A 23,430-nucleotide genomic window follows, 5' to 3' on the forward strand; every position below is an offset into this window, starting at 1 on the left:
TCTCGATACCTGTCCCATCAACAGTGCATACAGAAGACATTCAAGCCATTTTTGGTAAGCTCCACTAGACGATGAATGGAGATGCTTCATGTTGTTCATTGATTTCTTTTGTCAAGCTGCCACAGCCACGTATGGATTTCAAACATGGCACCACCAAGGCAGTAAACAAGAAGTTGTAAATGAGAGTAAAGCCACATGCCTGCTGGGAACAGATTGCGTGTGTTGAGAGAAGGGATGAAGATCTTACCAATGATAAGCTGCTGAAGAATCTGCGACTGTGAGAATGTACGAGTGGTTAGAGGAGGAGACAGGCTCCAGTTCATAATCCTAATTCTCTCCGTGGCAGACACGCAAACCCTCTGATAGTCTCTCTTGTGACTGTGGTGGTTGTAATTAAGTTACCAGAATCTTTTCAAGAGTTTGAAAGCGGCGTTCGAAAGCCTGTATCTGTGGCTCAGATTTGAATTAATCTATTGATATGTGCTCAGGCATTTTATATGGCTGGTTATTTTGCTTGAGTTGAGGTGAAATGTTACAACTGAAGTAGATGGTGAAAAAGGATGCATTTGTTAAGACGAAGGCCAGTTGATGATTTTATGGTCTTCTGCTTTGCTCTAACCAATTTTTCAAGCACAGGCTTGATGCCCAGGTGGGTCTGATTAGATTTTTATGCTAAACGGGTTTACCTAATGTGCTCGGCGGTTTTGATTGTACTGACTTTTGAGGAAGACCGATGCCTTGTCAGATTCTGTAATGAAAAGACATCCATCTTAATGACAACCACATAACACTATTGTTTTGGCTTTTTAGTAGCATTTTCAATTAAATTTAAATAATTACATGCAATTGCATGTAATTACAGATTTTATTAATTGAATTATTTAAATTAATCATATATCAGACAAAATCCCACGTGAGGATATTAATGTATATAATTTCCAAAATTAGTTTCCAAAAACTAATTTTTTTATATGATTTTTGAATTTGATTTGCTTTTCAGATTCCTTGATATATTTGTTATATCATATATATATATATATATATATATATATATATATATATATATATATATATATATATGAGCTTGTTGAGTTAGAAAAAAATTAGATTGTAGTATATTACATGCAGTATATACTGTATGTTATTATATTATATACAGTAAACTATAATATGAAATATTTAATCAATTTAATATATTGACTGAATGTTTGTATTTTATATTTATTTATATTTTATTTTTTATTTTATTTTATTTTAACACACACACTTTTGTATGTTTTTTTATTTTTTATTTAATTTAATTTATTTTATATTTTATTTAAAACATATTTTTATATAGTTTTTTTGTATGTTTTTAATTTTCTGCAAAAACTATGATCTTTTTATTATTATTATTAATTATATATATATATATATATATATATATATATATATATATATATATATATATATATATATATATATATATATATATATATATATATTAATAATAATAATAATAAAAAGATCATAGTTTTTGCAGAAAATTAAAAAAAGATCAAAAAAATGATCTTTTTATTATTATTAATTATATATATATATACAGTATTGTTCAAAATAATAGCAGTACAATGTGACTAACCAGAATAATCAAGGTTTTTCGTATATTTTTTTATTGCTACGTGGCAAACAAGTTACCAGTAGGTTCAGTAGATTCTCAGAAAACAAATGAGACCCAGCATTCATGATATGCACGCTCTTAAGGCTGTGCAATTGGGCAATTAGTTGAATTAGTTGAAAGGGGTGTGTTCAAAAAAATAGCAGTGTGGCATTCAATCACTGAGGTCATCAATTTTGTGAAGAAACAGGTGTGAATCAGGTGGCCCCTATTTAAGGATGAAGCCAACACTTGTTGAACATGCATTTGAAAGCTGAGGAAATGGGTCGTTCAAGACATTGTTCAGAAGAACAGCGTACTTTGATTAAAAAGTTGATTAGAGAGGGGAAAACCTATAAAGAGGTGCAAAAAATGATAGGCTGTTCAGCTAAAATGATCTCCAATGCCTTACAATGGAGAGCAAAACCAGAGAGACGTGGAAGAAAACGGAAGACAACCATCAAAATGGATAGAAGATTAACCAGAATGGCAAAGGCTCAGCCAATGATCACCTCCAGGATGATCAAAGACAGTCTGGAGTTACCTGTAAGTACTGTGACAGTTAGAAGACGTCTGTGTGAAGCTAATCTATTTTCAAGAATCCCCCGCAAAGTCCCTCTGTTAAAAAAAAGGCATGTGCAGAAGAGGTTACAATTTGCCAAAGAACACATCAACTGGCCTAAAGAGAAATGGAGGAACATTTTGTGGACTGATGAGAGTAAAATTGTTCTTTTTGGGTCCAAGGGCCACAGGCAGTTTGTGAGATGACCCCCAAACTCTGAATTCAAGCCACAGTACACAGTGAAGACAGTGAAGCATGGAGGTGCAAGCATCATGATATGGGGATGTTTCTCCTACTATGGTGTTGGGCCTATTTATCGCATACCAGGGATCATGGATCAGTTTGCATATGTTAAAATACTTGAAGAGGTCATGTTGCCCTATGCTGAAGAGGACGTGCCCTTGAAATGGTTGTTTCAACAAGACAATGACCCAAAACACACTAGTAAACGGGCAAAGTCTTGGTTCCAAACCAACAAAATTAATGTTATGGAGTGGCCAGCCCAATCTCCAGACCTTAATTCAATTGAGAACTTGTGGGGTGATATCAAAAATTCTGTTTCTGAAGCAAAACCAAGAAATGTGAATGAATTGTGGAATGTTGTTAAAGAATCATGGAGTGGAATAACAGCTGAGAGGTGCCACAAGTTGGTTGACTCCATGCCACACAGATGTCAAGCAGTTTTAAAAAACTGTGGTCGTGCAACTAAATATTAGTTTAGTGATTCACAGGATTGCTAAATCCCAGAAAAAAAAATGTTTGTACAAAATAGTTTTGAGTTTGTACAGTCAAAGGTAGACACTGCTATTTTTTTGAACACACCCCTTTCAACTAATTGCCCAATTGCACAGCCTTAAGAGCGTGCATATCATGAATGCTGGGTCTTGTTTGTTTTCTGAGAATCTACTGAACCTACTGGTAACTTGTTTGCCACGTAGCAATAAAAAATATACTAAAAACCTTGATTATTCTGGTTAGTCACATTGTACTGCTATTATTTTGAATAAAACTGTATATATGTGTGTGTGTGCGTGCGTGCGTGCGTGTATAATATTTTAATCTCTCTGCCTTTAGTCTGATGTCAATGAACCTTAACCAGGTTCAATACCTGACATTGATTCGACTGGATGCTTTTACACACATACACTGTGCGACTATGCAAAGCAGTGCACAGTTCCAGAGAAACAATGGGCTGTCAAACACCAATCCATGACTGAACTTGTTGTTTGAAGTCTCAAACAACTTGCACTACAGTTCTGGAGCAGAAAAAGAAGCACTGTCAGCACGCATTGTTCCTGGTGGTGTGAGAGAGAAAAAAAGAGGCATATTAAGGGGTGTTATGATGAGAGATGGAGGGTTTGGGAACGGGCAGGCGGGTACAGTAGGAGGGGTTGAATTTGCAGTGTTTGAGGGCAGTTGTTGCTATAGAAATAAAAAGTAGTCTTACTGGGAGAACTTAAAATGAACATGCAGAAGATTAAAGGCAGGCAGTATATGGAGAGTGTGTGATGAATTTTACCCAGCACTGAGATTGTGACCGATTTTAGTGCTTCTGCTAGCATGCAGATTGTAGGGTTCTTTCTTTCCCTCACTCTTTACAAAGTCCAAAATACAAAAGCACTTTTTTCTGCCATTTCATTCTGCCAGAATCATGCAGTCCATTTCCTTTTTTCCCCTCACTTTCTGTTTGACCTAAAACCTTTCTTTTTCTGATCCCTTCTTGGATCCCATTTACCCCCCTTTAGCCCGCTATGCCAACCCCATTTCCTCTCCATTTCCCTGAAGACAGGAAGCACGAGTCATTTCCACATTGCAAATGGAGCACTGTGTTCAGTGCACAAAATGTAAAACATCAAAACAACCAAGTATTTGATTTGATAGTTCAATCTATAACTAGTTAATCTCTAATATATTTTTCTTTGTTTAGTGTAGTTTTAGTGTTGCCACGAATAGAGAAATGCACTTTGTTTTTATGAGAGAACTGTTCATTTTAAAACCTTTCTGCAGGCCAGTAGGCCTGTACATTATTATTAAATATACACATGAGTGGGATCAATTTTTAGTTTGAATTTTATTTTATACTGTGCATTGTTGCAATGTGCTTAATAAATATTTACATCATTTATAATTATGTATTCTTAAGTTTTTTTTTTTTTAAATAAGTTATGTAATTGTAATTATCTTTGAAACTTTAATATTAATTTATGCAATTGCAATGTCTTAATTTTAGTAAACTTAGTACACGGTCATAGCAATAAATGCAATGGTACTAATAATTGGCATAATTTCTTTCGGTGTTTCGGTTTCGATTTCGGCCTTGGTTTTCTCTTTTTCGGTTTTCGGTTTCGGCCAAGAATTTTCATTTCGGTGCATCCCTAGCCTGTTTGTAATGCATCAACTTGCAATGAATACCAGCCAGTGTGCTGGAACTATCCATTTTCTCCATTGCACATTTTATGGTATTTGTTTTATTTTTATTTACTAAGTGAAATAAATGTGCAATATGCTGTCAACATCAGTCTCTAAATCTATTATTTTTGTATGTTAGATATGTCAAAATCTGTGTAAATAATAGAAAGGTCGCTGATTAACACTTGCAATTCTGTGTCGTGATGGTTTTAAAAAATATTCTGAAGGTAGTAAAAAAGGTATTAAAAAGTAGTAAATTTAACTTAAGGATTGCTGTATATACCCTGTATTTATTTAAACCGCTTCGTATGGTCCCACTGCAACAGCTTATTTTGAAAATATTCCCAGAAAGAGATGGTCCTCTAGGAATGGGCATGTGCTTCAGAGCACCTCAACCTTGTGGCAGCTGTTTGATCTGTTTGGCAGGCCGTGGGGTGGATGCCTCTCAGGAATGTGTGAAAGAAATAACAAGGCAAAAGCTAGTCTAAAAATCAAATTTCAAGCATCCTCACCATGTTCATGTGCACCTGTCCTCTCCGCTCGTCTGACATAAGCCACTCAGTGTCGGTCCCCTGTCAACCAGACCTCATGCTTGTGTTTCCGCCACTGAAGGTTGTCTGGGGTTCTGTGTACTGTTTGCACCATGTTCTGACCCGACCCTTTGGGTGGCGTCACCAGAGTAATCACATGTGGGCCATAACCTTGTTGCTCGTTGACGTCACTGGAGCCCGCTGCCGTCTGAAAGACAGAAATCACTCAGCCGGAGCGATGCAGACAGATGGCAGGCACATCCACAAATGATAGGATTACACCGGACATATTAGAATTTGCAGGTATTAAAATCCTCTTGAAAAAGCAATTTCAATAAAGCAGAATCTGTGTTTGGATTTAAACTGATGTGTGTTTTAGACATGTTAGACTGTGTGAGTCTTTCACAAAATAAACACAGTTTAAGGATTATTTTAAGTATGACCATGATTCATGGTGTTTAGCAGTCTTTACTTGGTTTTAATGTGCAAAGTAATAAAGGGGATAAAAGTTAAATCTATTGCTTTTTTTGTTTTGGTTTTATTATTATTATTATTATTATTATTATTATTATTACTATTAATATTATTACTTTATTTGGGCCATTAAATTGTTTTAAATTGTCTTTTTATTTTTTTATCATATACAGTATGTGGTCATGAATGGCTTTTTTTTTTTTGTTTTTTTTTTTTAATACCGATTGCAAGAAAGAAAGAAAAACAGTCTTGCCATGCTCACTTTTTCTTCCTCTTCATTATTTTAATTTATTTTAAAGGCAAGTTGTTTTGTTACATGCTTTTGTTAATTTTTTACGTTTTTTTTTTTTTTACTTTTGAAAAAATGTTACTATAGTTTTATTTCAGTTAAAATTTTTATATTCCTTTTAGTAATTTTAGTACTTAAACCTTATTCCTTCAGTTGGCAACATTTCTATTTTTTTATCATTATAATTTTTTTCTTTCTTTTTTTTTTATTCATTTCAGTTCTTTCAATTTACCTTTTTTTATAGTTTTAGGTAAAAAATAATTACCCTCTGTTCAGTTATAAAAATAAGAATCTATTTTTGCCTTTTCGTGCTGTAGCTTCAGCGGTGCAGGAAGCACTGGTAAGAATAAATACAGCTTGTGGTCGTCTTCTCAACCAGTTGGAGGCCTGCGGGCAGCTCTGTCTATCTGCTCATCTCCAGCCTGGACTCCTCAGCTTAAGACACTTGTTTCCACTTCTTTTATCTTTTCTTTTTCAGTCAGTATGTTTGGTGTTGAGTGGCTGTCTTTGAAAGCAAAGAGAGTTACATGATTAGGGCACGCTTAAAGTTGGCCAGTAGTCAATAAACTGATCTAATTTGACTGGAGCCAGTTGGCTGGTGTTGGGAGTCTGTGCCGAGGCTGTAAACGACTTGAGTCCAAGGAGTGTGTGTGTGTGTGTCAGGAGTTATTTTTTTTCTCTCTTTCTCTTTTTGGTGCTGTCTGACGCTCTCCAGGGAGAACAGAAGGTCTGTTTCTGTTGAGCTGCTAACTGACACCCCTGGGGAGAGCAAGAACTGTGGTCTAAAAACTCTTTCTTGTGAGTTTTAGAATGAATGAGCTGGAGGTGGATTACTTAACACACAAATTACTGAGGATATTTCATCATTCTCCAATCATTGTTTCTCTGGGATCATCAGCACCGTCCTGTCACAGTGAAAAATGAGTTCTGAGCGTTTCTGCTTATCTTTGTTTCCTCTACACACCACACATCATTAGTAAATAATGCAGCTGCTTTTCTCCTTCTACTTAATAAATTAAGTGTTTTAAAGGTGCTGTATTTAAGTTTTTGACTCTACTAAAGCATAAAAAACCATAATATGTTTGCAGATATTTAAGAAACATGCCAAGTTAACATACTTGTTTAACATACTTTGAAAATGTGCTTTCCAAGCAGGAATGTTTTTCTCTGTTTTGGTTTGTGAAACCCATCCACTGCCAGTTTACCCAATTGTATTTCGGGACCCCGGGTTGTCAGTTGGCGGAAAACACAGCGTATTTCTTTTCATTAATGGTCATGTGCGCTCGTTCCTGTTTGTGACGTCTATCTGGCAACCTGCCTCTGTCAAGTCTGAGGAGGAGGGGCCGGGTGAAAAGACCCCTCTCCAATATTTTGAATTTGGACTGCAATGCTTATTTCAACCACTTGGTGTCAATCCTACACACAGCACTTTTAAGTAAACAAAAATACAAAAAAAAAAAATGTGAAATTGTAATAATTTAGTTTCAAGCTACTCTATTTCTTGTATTTTTCATTATAATGAGTCATGTACACAATTTTGCATTGCACTTTTTTTTAAAAATGTCTTTTTTTTTTGTTGAAATATACAAAGTGTGGAAAGATGCTTTCAGATGTTCTTACAAATGCTCACTATAATTCACAAAATGCTCAAACATTTTGTAAGCTTAAAACACATTGCACAGGTATGTCATTTTATATCTGTAATTTTATGCACCGTTAAATGTGGAACAGTTTGCATTTTTATTTTGCGTTGACAAAATGTGTAAATGTGCTTTTGCCTTTTTAATTACTTTGATTTAGTGGAATTGGATTGATCCGTATACTCATAGGATTGATATAGCCTTTGTGTCGGAAACGAGTCCCAGTCCACTTTTCCATGATTATTAAAAACTCCCATTTTAAATGGTTTTTGTACACAAACATTTCAAAGGAGTCAATCCGTGATTGAAAACCAGTTGCTTTGTCAGCATCAAGGGGCAACTATGCAGTTTCCTGAAGTGATTACTTTCTGTAATTTCTGTGGTTTTTTTTTTTTTTTACCTTTGCATTTAGGAAGTCAACCAAAATTCACAAAGGTAACCCCCTTCATCTGTCACTCTCTCTCCTCAGATGATGCAGTTTTCTTGGGATAATTACAAGCGCTATGCCTGGGGCTCCAATGAACTGCGTCCCGTCTCTAAACAAGGCCACTCCAGCAATTTGTTTGGTGAGTCTCTGTCTCGAGTGTGACTGTGAAACTATGATTCATGCACATACAGGTTGACATCTCAACAGTGAATTGCTAAGCAGTCAGAACTGTCAATCAGCGCTGCACAGGTGGTTAGGTGACCTCCATCAAAAAGGCTTTTGATTTCTCTCCGCTCTTTCTCACTTCACAAGCTCTGTCTGGGTCCATTTCTGCTTTCAAGAGGGCAAAAACAAAAGCATTTCTGTCTTCATCAGGCAGGGATAGCATGGTCACACTGCACAAATATAGTTTCATGATATCTTGATCCTCTTTGGTGCCTCTTTCGCACTAATGTGTTTTCCTTGTCTGTAAAGAAATGTTGTTTTGCTGCTTTTGCCCGTCACCCTCTTGACCTGTTTCTATTTTGAAGCTGAAAAGCGCAGGTTGTGAGTGGGCAGACCAGTCTGTGAATAATTCATGAAGGACTGTCCATCCATATTCCTGTGAGCTTTGTAATATGCATCAGTATCTCAGAGTATGCAGCAGCAACTCATTATCACACTCTTTATCTTTATGTTGTAATATGCGTGACTTAGCTCCTCCCAGAAATGACACTGTGCCTTCCAAAAAATTGGGAACTATCAGCATGCATTTTCACTTACAGTTATCATTCTAGAACAACAATGATGATTTTTACAAATAATAATGACACAAACTTTTCACAGTCAGACATGCCTGTACTGATTAAACTTGGCCCAGGTGTGTGTGTGTGTGTGTGTGTGTGTGTGTGTCTGATAGTAGTTTGTGTCCGAACACATTTGTAGCTTCATTGATTGATTAACAATTAAGTTTAGTGCACAACAGACCAATTAAAACAGTTTAGAAATAATTAATCTGATAGCATTAGTGTTTTATTTTTTATTATTTTTAGAGTTATTGTCAAGTTATAAAAACTAATGCTTAAATGTGGTCCAAACCTTAGTTTGAAACATAGACTTTTAAAAACTTTTGTGAAATCCATTTACAGGTGAAAATTAATGATGCACTCTAAGTGCACTATAAGTCACACCTGAGTATAAGTCGCATCAGTCCAAAAATACGTCATGACGAGGAAAAAAAACATATATAAGTCTCACTGGACTATAAGTCGCATTTATTTAGAACCAAGAACCAAGAGAAAACATTACCGTCTATAGGCCGCGAGAGGACGGTAATGCTTTCTCTTGGTTCATTTCTCTCGGTTCAAGTCAAATTAATTTTGATAAATAAGTCGCACCTGACTATAAGTCGCAGGACCAGCCAAACTATGAAAAAAAAAGTGCGACTTATAGTCCGGAAAATACGGTAGTAAGCAATTATGAAAATCGACTGTTTTACATACAACATCGGAATATAAACATTTACATTTAAACAAACATTTATTAGTCATTTAGATTTTTATTTTATTTTATTTCAAACATATTTTAAAATGATAATTTTCAGTTACAGACCGAATTTTGGTGCATCACTATAAACAAATAAAAAAATGAATCTGATCAAATGAGGGACTGACTTTGACTGAAAACTTTTTTTGATCATACTGATCATTTCCAACCCTATATCCTCTTAATGAATTGAGCTCTCTGAATCTTGTTAGTCACACATCTTGCTGTTTTTGCGAGTCGAGATCGTGTTATGAAAAATTCATCAGACGTGCTGCTGTTGTTTTGTAAACTCCACATAGTCATTTGGTGCTCAGCTGGAGGGCAGGCCGGGGATTTACAGCGCACATTTGATTAACCTCCATAATTTTGCTTTGGACGTGCCAGTAGAATATACGGTCTTAATTTATTTGGTTCACACACTATCAGAATAACAATATGGCAAGAATTAAATTACACTCTTTCTTATGCACTCAGATGTGCATGTGTGTTTCCAGGCACATTTGAGTGCTCGTAAATTTCTCAAATAGTAAGGTTGGCCCCATGGCGCGGACGGCCACATCAGAGACCACGGAACACACATTTTGTCTTGCAGGGTTTGCCATTATTAATTTAGAGGTTGGGTTAATGCTACGTTGGATGTGAATAAAAGATGATCTGGAATACGCTGGTCAGGGTTTCTATACCTGACCTGACCAGGCAGCTGGAATCGACTGTTTTGTGCTGCTTCAGATTTTGTTCCTAAGTGAGATGTGAGCTGCTGAGACCGGCCGGATGGATCACACACTCCGATACATAGTGCAAAGCCTTTACTGGAAGACGGGCTCACAAAATCAGACACTTTACAACCCCCAGGACTTTAGCTCGCAGAGAAAAATCAGGCTGCGGTCATGCCATATGGAAGTGCTTAGTCAAGACATTATGCCTGCTTCTGTGTCACGTTGTGTGTCATGTGCACACACACACACACACACACACACACCAAGTGTGCAAAGATCTTTCCCTCTAGCATTTAACCTCACTTGCATTAAGTGCATTAATTCTTGTGCAGTATATGGCAAATTCCTGATGAATTGCATTTAACCAACCGTGAAAAATCATTAAGGCCTCAGAATCTGTGGATTAGTGTGATTTTGAATATTTCACACACACTGAGCTTGTTTAAGGCCATTAAATCTACATTACCTAGGATAGAAGCAATGAGAATGCAGTAAAAGAGAACGGGTGTTTATCATTTTATAATTTGATAGATTAAACTGATTGACAGTTGATTAGCAAATATTTGGTGTTCCTGGTACTAAAACAGCCATGTGAAATATGGAATTTAAGGAAAGACTGGGATGTGTGAGTGTGGACAGTTTTGTGAAAAATTGAAAGTTAAGTAAAAGCACCATTCTTTCTATATTTGGTTTAACTTAAATGTACCAGATGTAATTTATGTAAATTAAGTAGTTCTTGAAAATAATTTAAATTGATTTGACACACTTATCAAGTTTATTCATTTAAAGATGATTTTCATTATCAGCTTCAGATTGTTCTCCATATTGTACAGCCCTCATGATTGGTTATGTTCTCAGGGTCTATATGGGCTATACTCACATCCTTTATTTTGCATGATTTACAGTTCAGCATTTGATTGGTTTAAATTGAAATGGATATTATTAAATTGGCAGCACTGTTTCAGAACTTTATTTTCCTTCTAATGATGAAATGAATAGTTTTTGGTGGATTATTTAATTGCTAGATTTTACTTTCCATGGCTCACATAGTCTATCATGGTGCTATCAACGCCGAGGTCATGGGTTCGATTCCCAGAGAAAACAAGAACTGAAATAACAAATAAAATGTGTACCTTCAAAGCAATATATTTCACATTTTATTAAAAGTATCTGAAAAATAAATCTAAATAAAAAATAAGTAGGATAAATCAATGCTGCAGATGAAAAATTCCACTGTGTAACCTAATGCAACAGTTATCCTCCAATTTGACTGGATGAACTAGGGCTGGGCAGTATGGCCAAAAAAAAAATATTATATTATAAAAAATTTCATAGCATGATAAATTTCAAAACTTTATTTCTTTAAAAGTTTAAAGTAAGTTTTTAGCTCCAAATTGAAAATTGTAGAAAACAAACCATTAATTGTGGTATTATTTTTTATCGTCAGAACATGACACTTTTAATCGTTTACACTTTTACAGTCATTAAAAAAAAAAAAAAAAATGTGTGTATATATATATATATATATATATATATATATATATATATATATATATATATATATATATATATATATATATATATATATATATATATATATATATATATATATATATATAGAAAAATTAATTTCTTAGTTTCTGCATTGATAGTGTTTCAAGCCATGAAACAGGTTCGACATTGCGTATCTTCAGAACAGTTTGCAATGCAGGCTGCAATATTAATAATACATTTTTTTGTCTCTTAGAAATGCACATTTGACAGTAGCTTGAGTTAGGATACAGATGCAAATTTGTTCATCATCAAAAACCGTAACATCTGTAAAAATGGTAACAACTTTATATAGTGAAATTAAATGTATTTAAACATTGGTCTTCCATAGTAGCATATATTTAGATCATGCTAACCACAGTTAAAACCTCAATACCATGGTAAAAATGAATCTATATGGGTTCTAGGTATTTGTATGAAAAACAGTAGTCTAAATAATTTTATATAAATACACAAATGCCATAGCTTAAACACAAAAAATACTGTAATTATATTCCATTACTCCTTTATTACATTTAATGCATGTCTACATTAATAATATAATGAAATCTGATGCGAGTATCCCAGATTTCTGCCACAATACAATGGTGCAGTTAGTGTTACTAGAGTAAATCCATTGTAAAAGACCAAAGTATAACACATCCTCTAATTTTGATTAGCTGAGCTTTTGCATAACAAAATCTTTTCTTTTCTTAACTCAACTTTCCAGACCAGAGCATTTGATCGATGCGGAGTACAAGCATAATCATAGCCCCGTGTTCTGTATTCCAGTACTGCTTATGAAATCTGTTCTGAGAGAACGTTTGAAAAGTTGACCTCTATATAGATTTCGTTGTCTTCATATTTCACATTTTCTGATTCAGTCCTACGGAATATTGGCCATTCTGTTCCATGTGCCAATCATCTCGGCACAGAGAGGAGCAGATCCTCCAGACTGGATCTGTGTGTAAGAAACCAGCATGGACCGAGAAAAAGCCATCGCTAATGAAGCCGCTCAGGTACACTGTGAACTGTCTGCTGTTCCCGAATGTATGCGCTTGTCACTCAAGACCACGTCCTCTAATAGAACACACAGGGAAAAGGCCTTCTCTCATCCTGTCGGATCTTCCTCCACAATGTCCACCAGTCTGATTGTGATTTAGAAATAACCATTTCCCAACAGTGAATGAAGCCATTGTGAGATGGTCCTTGCCATGAACTGTGCAATTAAATAAAAACACATCCAACTTTTTAGGGTGCAGAATAAGTGCATAAGTGGTAGGAAGGAGGAAGAAAATGTCAGTCTTGCTCTAAGCCCTTGTGTGCTCATTTAGCACAGAGGCTGCTGAACCATGATGTTCTGTCAGTATACAGCCACACTCTTATTAATGGCCCAACAAAAGGCATATGCTTAGCTCTGTGTTTGGGGTCAGAAACTGAATAAAATGCTGGGATTTTGTTTCATTGAAAGATCCTCCAAATTTGAATTACAATGAGTCTTTGTTTGGCAGCAGGACTTCGTCTTGATTATTCTTTTTCATAACAGATTTCTTGTCAAACAAGCTTTTGATTTGTTGCAAAATATATTTTTTATAGATATTAGTTATTGAGAAATCAGTATATATATTTTTTAGTTAACAACTTTATAACACAATTAACCTTTTATAAAGTTCATTTTAAAGCTTTAAACATTCATTTAGAACTTTTTAATAAGGTAAATTAATGGTGATTTTTAAAACTTATAATGTATGTATAAATATAGATGTATTCTAAAAAATTTAGAGAAAATAAATGAATCCACATAAAAAGTTTCAGTACCAATTTAAGTCTCAGTAACTCCTTCAGGCAACCTTTTCCAGTCATATAAAATAAAAAAAAAATACTGTATTTCAGGCTGGCCCAGTTTATGCACATTAATTTTTAAGTAAATAAACAGACACTGGTGCTATAAAAAAGACAGCTGGCTCTTCTAAAAATGTAAGACCGGACTGCAGCTGCCATATTGCAAATGACTATTTCTCCCATTAATTTTTATACGAGTCAACTCACTCCTGCCCTTATAATGTCTCATATTTTAATGTGACCTTCATAAAACAAGAAAAAAGTTAGTCTGTTAGTTTTCATAACAATCTACCCCATAGACATGAAAGTTCTCATAGCTGAAGAACCTCCCATCTGTTTGAAGAGGGTGATTTCAAGTTAATGATCGCAGTGTTTGCTTGTGTCTTTTTCTTCTGCCAGTTGGCTGCCGGCTGGCAAACACAAATTGGAGCATCTTTGGTACTAACTGGTTTGATGCTTTTAGGATTCAGCAGACATATGGGTTGAACTGGTGTTTGCTCATTCAGCCTTGAATAAGGCCAACGGATTCCTACAGACAGAGTTTTCCAACAACCACTTGGCCAGAAGTAGGGATGCACCGAAATGAAAATTCTTGGCCGATACCGAAAACCGAAAAAGAGAAAACCAAGGCCGAAAACCGAAACCGAAACACCGAAAGAAATTATGCCAATTATTAGTACCATTGCATTTATTGCTATGACCGTGTACTAGCTTTACTAAAATTAAGACATTGCAATTGCATAAATTAATATTAAAGTTTCAAAGATAATTACAATTTAATAACTTATTAAAAAAAAACATAAAAATACATAATTACAAATGATGCAAATATTTATTAAGCACATTGCAACAATGCACAGTATAAAATAAAATTCAAACTAAAAATGTATCCCACTCATGTGTATATTTAATAATAATGTACAGGCCTACTGGCCTGCAGAAAGGTTTTAAAATAAACAGTTCTCTCATAAAAACAAAGTGCATTTAGGTGAAGTGCATTTGAAATTGTTCTCTGTAGGACTAGAAAGTGCATCACTTCTCCAGTATAGGCAAGAGGGTTGTCTCTTCTGGGGATGGGGACTTCAGACAGTTAACCATCTAGCTGTTGTGTGTGTGTGTGTGTGTGTGTGTGTGTGTGTGTGTATATGTGTGTATATATATATATATATATATATATATATATATATATATATATATATATATAGTAGCCTAAGAACAAAATAGCCAACGTATTATTATTATTTGAGGTACTTTCTTGCAGAATTTCACTTAACATATCAGACAACGAGGGTGCATGCCACTCATCTGGTGCAGAGACGAGTCTTTTCTGCGCTTGCCGCTTCTCCGTCTCCACGCGGGTTCTCCGCATCCAGCGCGGCCTGGATCATTTCTCGTGCGCGCTGCCTTATTTCCGCATCCAAGTAATGTTTTTATAACGCGGATCAAGCACATTCGCGATGAAGTGCAGAGGATCCGACAAGATCTCAGTGAGACGTGTGCTAACAGACTCTATAAGACTGTGTACTTTTCTTTGTTTTTACTTCGTGGTCCGTCTTAATCTCTTTGTTAGGAGACGCTTTAGTGCTGCGAATAAAGGAATAAGAAGAGAATGTTCTCACTGGTGTTAAGTGAATGTCGCGTGGAGCTCGTGGTCTGCGCTATGCAGGTGCACGTGCAGGTCGCGGTTTCTGTTTGCGTCATCACAACATTTCGGCCGTGTTGTTTCGGTGATAAAAGTCTATCGGCCGAAAACCGAAAAAGCCATTTTCGGCCGAAAATTTTCGGTGGCCGAAATTTCGGTGCATCCCTAGCCAGAAGTATGGCCTGGTTTTGATGGACATTAGCTTATGTGCATTTGTGTTTGTTGCGTGAAGCCCGTCGTCCAGCGTCACAGCAGGCTTTAGGAGTTCCCGCTGCTTGGAGATGTGCTTACAAACAGCTCCTTGCTGAGCAAGACGAGCCTTCATGTTTCAGCTGTAATCACCAGCCTAATCTTATTTCTGAAGTGATGTATTTTGCTTTAGAAGCTCTGACTAGAGATTGTGTCAATCCTCGGGGTTCACTGATACTGTCTGTTTATATATTTTCCTCATTACAATGTGTGAGTAGAGGAGGTAATGTTTTACTGTTTGTATCCAGTAGTGGCAGTTCCCTGCTGCTGGATCTACAACCCTGCAGCAAAATGATTTATTATGATATTTTATTTTTTTAAGCTCCGTTGTGAGCTTGCAGTCTGAATCAAATATGCTGAGAACCATAGGACATTGTAAAATATAGGAGAGGGAACAGACACCACTTTCTGTTATGTAGTTCTCATTGGTTGCATGCACAAACAAATAAACCGCACAATCAGTGATGTCTGATTTATGAACAAATTGCTGGTTCTTTTTTTAAAATGACTATATAACCGAATGGAACGGTTCCGTTTGTTTCACGGTTTTAGAGTGAAGAGTTTCGGTACAGTTTGGTATGTGCTTTATGGAAAAACTATACTTAAAAACGAATATTCTATTTTAACTACAAGCAACAGCACAAATAAATACAGTAGAGTAAAGATACAAATAAAATAAACAGTGATTTTCAGTCTTTTTTTAAGGAGGTCTAGCATTAGTTTTTAAGTACAGAAATTGATAAATCAAGAGCAGTGCGGATTTTTTTTGTTTTTATTTTTTTGTTGTTGCTGCTCTTCGATTTAATATAAAGACTATCACTTTAAGGGAATAGGATACTTACCAAGACGGGCGTTTTGATATTTTTGTATGGATTTGTCCATTTAAACACAATACTTCAGAGAGAGCTTAATATTTGCGCATGTTCTGTGGCATTACATGGTCTTACTGCGCGCGTGAGCTTGCATCATTTGGCACTTAAATGTTTAAACTGGCAAAGCTTAAATGAGTTTAAACACAGATATCACTGTGATGACGGAATAAATGACTGCTCTTCCACGGCATTCGCATTGAACAAGAGTGCATGGTTTGTCAAGGTTTTTTATTATAATTTAGTTTTTCTTCATCGCTGTTATTGTAATGTCTGGGAAGCCAGAATGCACATCCATTAACAGAAACCTGTATTAGCTGAACCCTGTTAGTTTTAAGTGTTATTTATAGCAAACCATATTACAGATGCTTAGTAAGGTTTAAGTTGAACTGTGCTCCCAGCGTGCCGAACCGTGTGTGGAGTACCGAACGGTTCAATTTTATTTTATTTTTTCAGTGAACCATCCCATCCCAAATATAATAGATTTTAAAATTAAATAAAATATTTTAAAATAAAATTCAAAATACCTTTTGTTTCACAGAAAATAATTTAAGTGATATAGAAGAATTGTCATTTTTGTATTTGTCACTTGAATTGTCACTTGAAGTATTCAAGTAAGCATTCAGAAAAAAAAAAATTATCAAATGTAAATTGAAACTGCTTAAATGATCAGTATTAGCTTGACTGCATGATTATTAGATATATTTAAATACTAATTGAAGTTTGACCGAGAAGTATGCATGTTATACTTTGTGTCCCATGTTTGATTATGTGTAGACATGCGCCATGGGGGCAAAAGCTAATTTCTCCTAAAAATAAATAAATAAATTCCTGCCAGATAATGTTTTTTGAGTAGCTGTCCAGTATCTGTCAGCCCAGAATAAACATGCAGGAATGCACCACCTTGCAGATGTTGCCAATGTCAATTCTCTGCCAAATAGCTCTGGAGGTCAACCTTCATTTGGATAATACCGTTTCCAGGAGGTGCACTCGTGGTAATAGCTTTGTTTCAGATCCCAAATGAGCAGCCATCTGTTATACAGGCCTTGCTGAGATGAGCTCCAGCACGAGATGTTACAGTCAAACATTAGTGCTCGTTCCTTGTTTTTGTTTTTTTGCCCCTGCTTAAGAAATAACCAGTTGTTGGTTTCATTGATTAATCCATAACATGCACTGGGAGGGAAGATGGTTCAGTAGTTGATTGTACTTTCGACGTCTGATGGTTATCGTCTTCGACCCACAACCTTCTCAAGGGGTACAACGGTGATAAGATCAGGTCTTTGTATTAAAAGGCAAGCAAGCTGGTGTCCCATTACTTCTAACCTGAGGTCACTACATGCTCCCATCAGATTCAGCAAAGGTTCATGTCTGTGAATAGCTTTATCAGGTCATTAAGTGCTGGTTTGTAATTTAACCAGTGTAATTGGAATTGATAAGATCTGTTTATAGTGTCTGAGAGTCCCTTAAACCTCTGGACATTATCCCTGTGGATAAGATTGTATAGGCCTGATTTGGGTCGACATTCAGAGGGTAAAACCAGTCATGTTGGGGGAAAGCTGTTGAGATGTGAATGTTTAACCCAGGGCTGTGTCAGAAAACGTTGTAGCGAAATGATTTATGACCTCCTCACACTTCTTCACTGGGGTTTGAGTCCTCAAGGGCCTGTGTAAAGACACAGCAGTGCACAAATATGCTGTCCTTTCACCTGCAGTGCAGTCTCTTCTGTAAAGGAGATTTTGATTTGCATCGTCTCTGCAAAGAACACCTGTATTTGCGTAATGTTTGCATCTGCTTTTTTGTATATTTGGTATTATGTTTAAATATGAATGTTTTTTGGCTTCAGCAGAATGTGAGCTGTTTGTTTAAATACACAAACACAGGTAAATAAAATGCATATAAACTAAACATTTAAAATTAAATATTTATATCCTGCTTTATCTTAGGTGTCTTTAATTACTATGTACTTAATAATAACATAATAAATGGGTCCCACTTTATATTAAGTGGCCTTAACTACTATGTACTTAATGCAATGTACTTGTTGTGTTCATATTGTAGTGCAAAACAGGTAGCACTTTATTTTACAGTCCTGTTCCTCATGTACATATTATGTACTTATTATAGTAATTACAATAACTATGTAATAACTAGGTACTAACTCTAAACCTAACCCTACCCCATGTAGTTACCTTGTGTTACCAGAACTTTCTTAGATAAATACACTGTAAGTTCACGTACTTTAAAATAAAGTGCAACCGCAAAACATTTTTGCTGCTATTGAGGTGGGAAATGGGTAAGGTTAGGGACGGGTTTGGTGGTATGGGTAGGTTTAAGGGTGTGTTAAGGTGCAAGGGATGGGTCAACTGTGTAATTATAAATTTAATTAAAGAAATTTATTACAAATGTAATTACATATTTTTCAAATATAAGTATAATGTAAAAAACATGCATGTAAACAATAAGTGCATAGTACCAAATTATTAATTAAAATGTATGTACATAGTAATTAAGGCCACTTAATATAAAGTGGGACCAATAAATGATTAGATACAATGCAGAGCCTGACCGATATGGATTTTCTTTGGGGCCGATACTGATATCAATACATCGGCTGTTATTCTTTGTATATATTGTAGTTCAGTACCAGTCAAAGGTTTGGACACTTTCCCATTCATGTGTCCAGACATTTGACTGGTACTATATATAAAATACAGTATATACATAATCAGAATGTGTGTGTATATGTATGTGTATATATATGTATATATAATATATATATATATATATATATATATATATATATATATATATATATATATACATACACACACACACACACACAAACAATTTTTTTGCATTGATCACTCAAATGTGGTGATCAAACACTTATAATGACATGACAGAGATATGTAATGGAAGCAGGTAATTTAACAATTTAACCAACTTTATTATCCAAAATGAACTTCTGAACATTCAATCACGGATATGCGCTACTGTGTGAAGTGTGACATAATATACCTCTGTAAAGAATTACAATATAAATTCACGTCTTGCGCAATTTGAATGCCAATAAAGTAAAATAAAATGTGTATAGTAACATTTTTGTTTTCTTGATTTTTGTATTATTTTTATTTTATTTACTTGTGAATTTATATAAAAATTAGATCTGAATTTATTTACTCATGTTTATTATATAAAATACATGTATTATTGTATTAGATAATGTAATATTATTTTTAATTTATACATTTCTATATTTTTATATTACATTTGTTTTATATAAATACACAAAAAATAATGTTAATATGCTATTAATTTAAATTATTACCCCATGAAACTTGATTTATAGACTTTACCAACAATTTTCCTTTAAAAAAATTATTGTGAAGTTCTTGTGATATTTGTCAATAAAATGCTTTCACTTATGGCATTTACAAAGCCAGACGGCTAAGATCTTATGAAACCTGCACACACACACACCCTCATTTTCTGCCTTCAGACTGTTCACCTTTGCTACATGAATTTCCAAAGCTCATGTGTTTGTACCCCAGTATTGTAGTTTAGCATGACACGCTCTCATTTTTGTCTGTTTCCCTGGCTTTTATAAAGTGAAGCTTATAGTAACCAGTGATATTGGTTTAGGGAGCAGGGTTATAATGTAAAATAATGACTTTAGACCAAAGCAGTCTTGAAAATGCCACATCAGATCATAAAACTGGAACTTTTACGACGGGGCGATTTAACAGTATGGAGACTGTTCTTCCTAAAGAACACTGTGGCTGTAGGAAGCAGGAGGGAGGGCTCTTTGCTCATTTTTATGGTGTTTTGCTGGATTAGCACATCCCGTTTCCTTTTTTCCTGTTTCTCTTGTCACCTCGTCGTGGTCGTCCTCTTATTGTGGAAATGAAGGGGGCATGGGATGCTTGCATCTTCCAGATGTTTTAAACCCATATCTTGTATCTTCTTTTTTTCCTGACAGATTCTTGTAAAGGAGATTTGCGAAGTTGTTGTGTTTTTTTTTTTTTTTTTCAAAGCTTCTGGCTAGTTAACTCTCTCAGTAACTTTCTTCATGTCATACTCTCTTGGGGATTTGCCATAATTTCTTTGGCCTACTCAAAGCCAAAGGCAAGTGAAGGCTCTGTAGGAGGTGTTTATGATGTTGCATACAAATAGTGCACACAATAATTCTGTCATGTTGTGTTTTCATCATCACTAAACAAAGCCAGGGCCGTTAAATGAGTAACACAGCTGGTTGGCAGCTTTGCATTTCTAGAAGAGGGTTGCATGCAGTGCCAGACTTTAATTATTAAAGTACTAAAAGCAGTGTCGCCCAACCTGCTGCGTTCATAATCAGTACAAATGGAAAAACTGCTAGTGAACGTCTTTTGTGTTATTGAGGGGTTGCTCCATTTTACCATATGCAATTGTGTTCCTTCCTGAATTTGTTTCACAACATCACCACCTTAATTGGCTGCATTATTTTTTCTTTTTATCATGTTGTTGGAGAATCTTTCTGGGTAATGATTCCTAAAAGGGTTATGTGAATTAACCTGAAATAAGACAGATTGCCTCTGCATTTTGGGGACAAAATGAACCCTGCAGCTTTAAATTAAAAACCTTGCTGTCTGTCTTTTTTTTTTAATACTTAATAAAATGTTTTTAAATTATTGATCTAAAATAAATAATGAATAACAATTGAAAACAATTTAAATATATTTGAATAATAAAAATTATAATAATAGAAGAATTATAATAATAGAAGAATAGAATAATAATAGAAGTAGCAATAACATTTTTACATTTAACAAATTATTTTTCTTAGTAAAATAAAAAAATAAAGGTTCTTATTGCTGATAATAATAATAATAATAATAATAATAATAATAATAATTTTAATAATACGTATTTAAGAAATTGCAGTAGTTTTATTATACAGATGTATTATACTTGGCTTGTGTAAGATCTGTTCATCTTAACCTTGGCTTCCCTTTGAGGGTGTTAACTTGCTAGGTTTTCATTTGTTGTAGCCGTTGTTCGTTTGCTCTCTGCACAGGATTTTCCCTTAGGCAGGGCATTAGTGACCATATCTCAAAGGCTCGAAAGGTCTTTATCATAAAGCTGTTGGTTTATTTCAGCTCTGATCCTAGACGTATCCCCACAGGAAGTTTTCTCAAATGGTTTGTCGTCATATTTATCCACAGGTAGTCTCAAAGGAGCCACCATTGTGGATGCACTGGACACGCTCTACATTATGGAGATGTATGACGAATTCGAGGCTGCTACCGAGTGGGTGGACAAGAACCTAGACTTTAACATGGTAAGACTCAAGCCTTGTATGCTCATTTTTGGTTTTATCCCTGCAAATACTTCTTTTCTATAAATGTGACCCTGAATGATACAACAGAATCAGAATAATGACTTTTTGATGAAGCTTTGAGAACTCGTCTATGTTGTCTCCAGTGCTAAAGGAATCAGTCGACCTTAGCTCTTTTGGGGAGATTTTAACATCACTGCATGTTAAGCAAGTCTGTCAGAGTGAGTCTTTCCACATCTGAGCCAACAACAAAAAAAAAAAACATCTCAAGACTTGTCTCATTCTTTCTGCCATTTTTCAGACTCCCATTCCCTGAACTTTGTTTGTTAACTCCATGAAGTACAGTAAAGAGATTTTTATGTTCAGTAATGACCATGTTAACATTACTTAATGAGTGACATTATGAAGAATCATAGCTTTCAGAAGAAATGCAGTGTTTTCAAGTCTCTGCCTGTTATAGTGGTTTGTTCCAGTGCTGATTGTTTTGTGTTTCTGTTACAGTGTAATGCAAAAAGTGTCTGTTATTGATGGATGAGGCCGTTAAAAATTATTTAGACCCGATAACAAATCGTAGCTAGTGTGTGAGCAGACTTGAAGAAAGCAGAACTGTTAAACATTTCACATGCAAAAGAATTAGTGGAAGAAAAAAGGAGGACACAAAAAGGCAGTCAAGATATTTATAGTGTAAAAAAAAATATATATTTATTTCAAATGAATGCTGACCTTTGAAATTTATCCAAGAATCCTGAAAAATATCAAGCAGCACAATAGTTTTCAACATTTGATATTAAAGGTACCATGGCATGAACATTTCACTGGTATCTTCCCCTTTATGTCGTCATAAGGGGAAAGGTTACTTCCCCTTTCCCTGCTTTGGCCGCCCAAACATTTACATATAATTCAGTCCCAATATCAGCACAGGCATTACACACAGAGTTTAACGATATGGATTCGACAGCACCGCCACAAACAGTGAGTAACAGTGTTCATTAATGTTCACACAGACTTTTTCTAAATCGTTTAATACTGTTTATGCATCGCTGAATCAAGCCAGTGACTAAACGATCAACTTGACGTTGTTTCTCTTAGTAGCATGAAACGAATCTGTTATTTAAATTGTGATTGAACTACAGAGAGCGATCAAAGAATGCCTTTATATTGTTTGGAGCTGTCAATCGCGAGTATATCTGCACACTTGCCCAAACTGCCGTTATAATGAATGACGCTGTTATCTTGCACATCGAAGCTCTTACTGTATTCATGTCGAGACTGTGTTTACTGTTAGTTGTGGCGAAAGCATTTTGTGAGAGAAAACGCATTGCAATGACGAGATTACTGCATTCATGCGATAAACCGAATCTGTCTACTCAGTGCTCACCACTGCAGTGATTCATGTGATGGGAAAAGATCTAAACAATAATTATTTAATCAACACTTCCACGATCCGTTAATCTCGACAACTGTAATAGTAAAAAAAAAAAACGTAGTAAAAGTATTTTCAAAAGGGTAACAGATGTAATGCACATTTCGAATGCAAAGATGTCAGCCAATCACAACAGTTGTGGTTTACTCGGAGTCTCACAGCAGACACGCCCCTTCAAACAGAGCATTCAAGCCAGAGGGCTAAAATCAGGATATAAAAATGCCTTTTATTTCTAAATTTTAAATGTAAAAATCATACTAACAATATAAGTAAACCTCAGGAAACATTATTAAACCTTTAACATCATGGGACCTAAGAGATATTACTCTGCAGCAAATCAGCACATTAGAATGA

At 35.2% G+C, this 23,430-nt stretch overlaps 1 protein-coding gene across 1 annotated transcript in view; it reads left to right on the plus strand.

The window, feature by feature from the left end:
• Positions 1-23,430, plus strand: part of LOC127938301 (mannosyl-oligosaccharide 1,2-alpha-mannosidase IA-like) — a 95,081-nt gene that overhangs the window by 16,673 nt on the left and 54,978 nt on the right. Inside the window, exons 2-3 of the mRNA XM_052534816.1 lie at positions 8,010-8,106; positions 21,541-21,656. Of these exons, the coding sequence (XP_052390776.1) occupies positions 8,010-8,106; positions 21,541-21,656 (213 nt within the window). The remainder of the gene's footprint in view (positions 1-8,009; positions 8,107-21,540; positions 21,657-23,430) is intronic.

This window comes from Carassius gibelio, chromosome A20, assembly GCF_023724105.1.
Source record: "Carassius gibelio isolate Cgi1373 ecotype wild population from Czech Republic chromosome A20, carGib1.2-hapl.c, whole genome shotgun sequence".
NCBI classification, from domain to species: Eukaryota; Metazoa; Chordata; class Actinopteri; order Cypriniformes; family Cyprinidae; genus Carassius; species Carassius gibelio.